Source organism: Calidris pugnax, unplaced genomic scaffold, assembly GCF_001431845.1.
Source record: "Calidris pugnax isolate Ruff unplaced genomic scaffold, ASM143184v1 scaffold498, whole genome shotgun sequence".
In the NCBI taxonomy this organism is placed as follows: domain Eukaryota; kingdom Metazoa; phylum Chordata; class Aves; order Charadriiformes; family Scolopacidae; genus Calidris; species Calidris pugnax.
In genome coordinates this window covers 107,057-111,754 of record NW_015091244.1, presented here as the reverse complement: position 1 = coordinate 111,754, position 4,698 = coordinate 107,057, and the positions used below count along the sequence as shown (strand labels likewise).

Genomic DNA, 4,698 nt, shown 5'->3' with positions numbered 1-4,698 from the left:
GCTCTTCCTTCAATGTGGGGTGCCTTGGCTCAATGTGGGGTGGCCCTGACTTCAATTTGGGATGCCTGGCTTCAATTTGAGGTGCTCTGGCTTGAATTTGGGGTAACTCCGTCTTAATTTGGGGCACCTCAGGTCAATTTGGGGTGTCCCTGGCTTCAAATTGGGGGTTCCCTGGCTTCTGTTTGGGGTGGCTCTGTCTTAATTTGGAGCAGCCACTTCAGTTTGGGGCACTTCAGCTCAATTTGGGGTGGCCTTGGCTTCAATTTGGGGTGCCCCGAGTCAATTTGGGGTGCCCTGGCTTAATTTCGGGGGTGCTCGGCTTCAATTTGGGGTGCCCTGGGTTAATTTGGGGTGGCCCCGGCTTTAAATTGTGGGGCCCCAGCTTAATTTAGGGGACCCCAGCTCTAATTTGGGGTGGCCAAGGCTCTAATTTGGGGTGCCCCAGCTTAATTTGGGGTGGCCTGGGCTTCAAATTGGGGCGTCCTGGCTTTATTTTGGGGGTGGCCCTGGCTTCAAACTTGGGGTGCCCCTGGCTTGAATTTGGGGGTCCCTGGGCTTTAATATGGGGTGACCCCTCCTCTAATTTGGGGTGGCCCCAGCTTGATTTGGGGCAGCCCTGCTTTGAATTGGGGGTGCCTCAGCTGTAATTTTGGGGGGCCCTGGCTTTAATTTGGAGGGGGCCCAGCTGTAATTTGGCGGGGGGGGGGGGCTTGGGGTGGCCAAGGCTCTAATTTGGGGTGCCCCAGCTTAATTTGGGGTGCTCTTCCTTCAATGTGGGGTGCCTTGGCTCAATTTGGGATGCCTGGCTTCAATTTGGGATGCCTGGCTTCAATTTGAGGTGCTCTGGCTTGAATTTGGGGTAACTCCGTCTTAATTTGGGGCACCTCAGGTCAATTTGGGGTGTCCCTGGCTTCAAATTGGGGGTTCCCTGGCTTCTGTTTGGGGTGGCTCTGTCTTAATTTGGAGCAGCCACTTCAGTTTGGGGCACTTCAGCTCAATTTGGGGTGGCCTTGGCTTCAATTTGGGGTGCCCCGAGTCAATTTGGGGTGCCCTGGCTTAATTTCGGGGGTGCTCGGCTTCAATTTGGGGTGCCCTGGGTTAATTTGGGGTGGCCCCGGCTTTAAATTGTGGGGCCCCAGAGAGCGTGGAGAACCTTGAGGTTCTGCTCTGCCCTGGGGAGGCCCCATCTGGAGCACTGGGACCAGTTGTGGGCTCCCCAGTTGCAGAAGGACAGGGAACTGGTGGAGAGGGTCCAGCCAAGGGCTACGAAGATGATGAGGGGAGGAGAGCATCTCTGTGAGGAGGAAGGGCTGAGGGACTTGGGGCTTTGGAGTCTGGAGAAGAGAAGGCTGAGGGGGGATCTCCTGGCTGGGGGGTGTCAGGAGGACGGGGCCAGGCTTTTTCCAGTGGTGCCCAGTGACAGGACAAGAGGGAACGGGCACAAACTGGGACAGGAGAAGGTCCATCTCAACGTGAGGAGGAACTTCTCCATTTTGAGGGTGGCAGAGCCCTGGGAGAGGCTGCCCAGAGAGGTGGGGGGGTCTCCTTCTCTGGAGACATTCAACCCCTGCCTGGATGGGACCTGCTGGGTGGGGGTTGGAGGAGACGATCTCCAGAAGGTCCCTTCCCACCCCAAATATTCCTGTGATTCTGGGAAAACACCCGTTAATTGGCTGAAAGTCTCATTTTTGGGGGGTATTTGTAGGTATCGGCCAAGAACATTTCTTCAAGAAGATCGAGGCCGCTCACTGCATGGCCTGTGACATGTTGATCCCTGCCCAGAACCACCTGCTCCAGAGGCACCTGCGATCTGCTGACCACAACAGGAACCGCAGGGTGAGCCCCCTCCTCCATTATAATTAATCCTAATTAATAGTTTCTATCGTTCATTCAGGCGCTCGGGATTTATCTGTTGAAAAACCCCCCTCAGAAGGTCTGGGATCTGAAGCTGCTGATGGGGAAGCGAAAGGGAAAATTGACATTAAAACAGAAATTTGGCTCTTCTTCCGAGCTGGGGGGCTACCTGTTAAATGATAATTAATAATAATTAATATTATCTATTATCGGGGTTTATCTGTTAAAAAAAAATACCCTCGGATTCCTTCAGTCTCGGATCGGAAGCTGCTGCTGGGAAAAATGGATATTAAATCATCTAAAAAGGGAAAATTGGCTCTTTCTTTTGAACTGGGGGGTTATTTATTAAATGATAATTAATAATAATTAAGATTTTTCTATCATTTATCTGGGTGCACAGGGTTTATCTGTTAAAAAAGCTCCCTTGGGTTGGAAGCTTTTGATGGGGCAACTGTGGGAAAAGGGGAAGTAAAGGGAAAAATTGATATTAAATGATAATAAAATGGAAAATTGGCCTTTTCTTTTTTTTAGCTGGGGGGCTACCTATTAAATTATAATTAATAATAATTAATATTTTCTATCATTAATCTGGGTGCTCAGGGTTTATCTGTTGTAAAACCACCCTCATATGGTCTGGGATCTGAAGCTGCTGATGGGGAAGTGAAGGGAAAAATTGACATTAAAAGGGAAAATTGGCCTTTTTTTTTGAGCTGGGGAGTTAGTTATTAAATTATAATTAATAATAATTAATATTTTTTTATTCTTTATCTGGATACTCAGGGTTTATCTTTTCATTTTCCCCAGATGGCAGCCGAACAGTTCAAAAAGACCAGTTTACACGTGGCCAAGAGCGTCCTGAATAACAAACACATCGTCAAGATGCTGGAAAAATACCTCAAGGTGAGTGGAAAAAAATCAAAAAGAGGCGGAAAAAATCAAGAAGAGTCGGAAAAAACTCAAAAAAGAGTTGGAAAATCCCGGTGCTGGGGTGGGGGGGGACGACGACACACACGCCGCCTTCGTCGCCTTTTTAATCTCTTCATCTTTAAATCTTTTTTTGGTTTCTTTTTCTTTTGTGTTTTGTTTTTTTTTTTTCTTCTGGAGGCGGTTTTATCACTTCTTGTGGTTTTGATTTCTTTGATTAATTTGAATTTCACTCGCAGCCTCTGCCTTCCCTGGTTCTCAGATCCCTTCCCAAACGGAAACCTGCCTTAAAAAACCCAAAATTAGCCAACAAGGAAACTCTGCTTCCCCCAAATCCCCCCCCCAACACCTCAAGCTGTGCCCTTTGAGGGGGGGGGGACACATGTGCCCCCCGAGTCCTCCCCTCCCAGCGCAGGGAGAAGCCGACGTTGGGGGGGTCGGGAAGGCGCCGGTTGCTTCCCACCGGGATTAAGTTCCCACCTGGAGACCCCCCCCTTAATCCAGGTGTCTTTTTTTTAGCTGGGGGGCTACCTATTAAATTATAATTAATAATAATTAATATTTTCTATCATTAATCTGGGTGCTCAGGGTTTATCTGTTGTAAAACCACCCTCATATGGTCTGGGATCTGAAGCTGCTGATGGGGAAGTGAAGGGAAAAATTGACATTAAAAGGGAAAATTGGCCTTTTTTTTTGAGCTGGGGAGTTAGTTATTAAATTATAATTAATAATAATTAATATTTTTTTATTCTTTATCTGGATACTCAGGGTTTATCTTTTCATTTTCCCCAGATGGCAGCCGAACAGTTCAAAAAGACCAGTTTACACGTGGCCAAGAGCGTCCTGAATAACAAACACATCGTCAAGATGCTGGAAAAATACCTCAAGGTGAGTGGAAAAAAATCAAAAAGAGGCGGAAAAAATCAAGAAGAGTCGGAAAAACTCAAAAAAGAGTTGGAAAATCCCGGTGCTGGGGTGGGGGGGGACGACGACACACACGCCGCCTTCGTCGCCTTTTTAATCTCTTCATCTTTAAATCTTTTTTTGGTTTCTTTTTCTTTTGTGTTTTGTTTTTTTTTTTTCTTCTGGAGGCGGTTTTATCACTTCTTGTGGTTTTGATTTCTTTGATTAATTTGAATTTCACTCGCAGCCTCTGCCTTCCCTGGTTCTCAGATCCCTTCCCAAACGGAAACCTGCCTTAAAAAACCCAAAATTAGCCAACAAGGAAACTCTGCTTCCCCCAAATCCCCCCCCCAACACCTCAAGCTGTGCCCTTTGAGGGGGGGGGGACACATGTGCCCCCCGAGTCCTCCCCTCCCAGCGCAGGGAGAAGCCGACGTTGGGGGGGTCGGGAAGGCGCCGGTTGCTTCCCACCGGGATTAAGTTCCCACCTGGAGACCCCCCCCTTAATCCAGGTGGGGGGGGGTGGAATTTTGGGCGGCGTTTCCAGCAGCTCCACCCAATCCCCCCCCCAAATTCCCAGTTGGAAAACCCTCCCTGAGCCTTTCCCCCCCACTATTAACTTTCACTCTTCTTCCCTTGGGAAGCACCTTCGGAGCCGAGACGGATCCACCAGGAGAGGTTTCGGGTAGAGTAGGGTTGGTTTTAAAGCCCCCCCAACCCCCCCAAAAAAAAAATCAGCGTTCGGAATTGAAAAGCAAGAAACCCGGAAAAGTGGAAAAAAAAAAAAAAAAGGCGGTTCTTGAGAGCGTGGGGGGGTTGGGAATTCCCACCCCCCCGCTAAAAAACAGGGGTTTAACGGGCAAAAATCCACATCCCAGAGGAAATACCGCACCCTCCTCCGCCGGGAAGACCGAAAAGAAGCTTATTTTTTGGTTTTTATGGCTCCTTTTTCCCCCCTCCACAAACCCCCCCCCCCCGGGGGGGGGGAAAACCAGGAAACGGGGGGGGCCCGGGATT

General features: G+C 48.9%; 1 protein-coding gene across 1 annotated transcript in view; it reads left to right on the top strand.

The window, feature by feature from the left end:
- AKAP8 (A-kinase anchoring protein 8) overlaps nt 1-4,698 on the top strand; it is a 28,779-nt gene that overhangs the window by 21,162 nt on the left and 2,919 nt on the right. Inside the window, 2 exon segments of the mRNA XM_014960093.1 lie at nt 1,519-1,836; nt 2,659-2,754. Of these exon segments, the coding sequence (XP_014815579.1) occupies nt 1,519-1,836; nt 2,659-2,754 (414 nt within the window).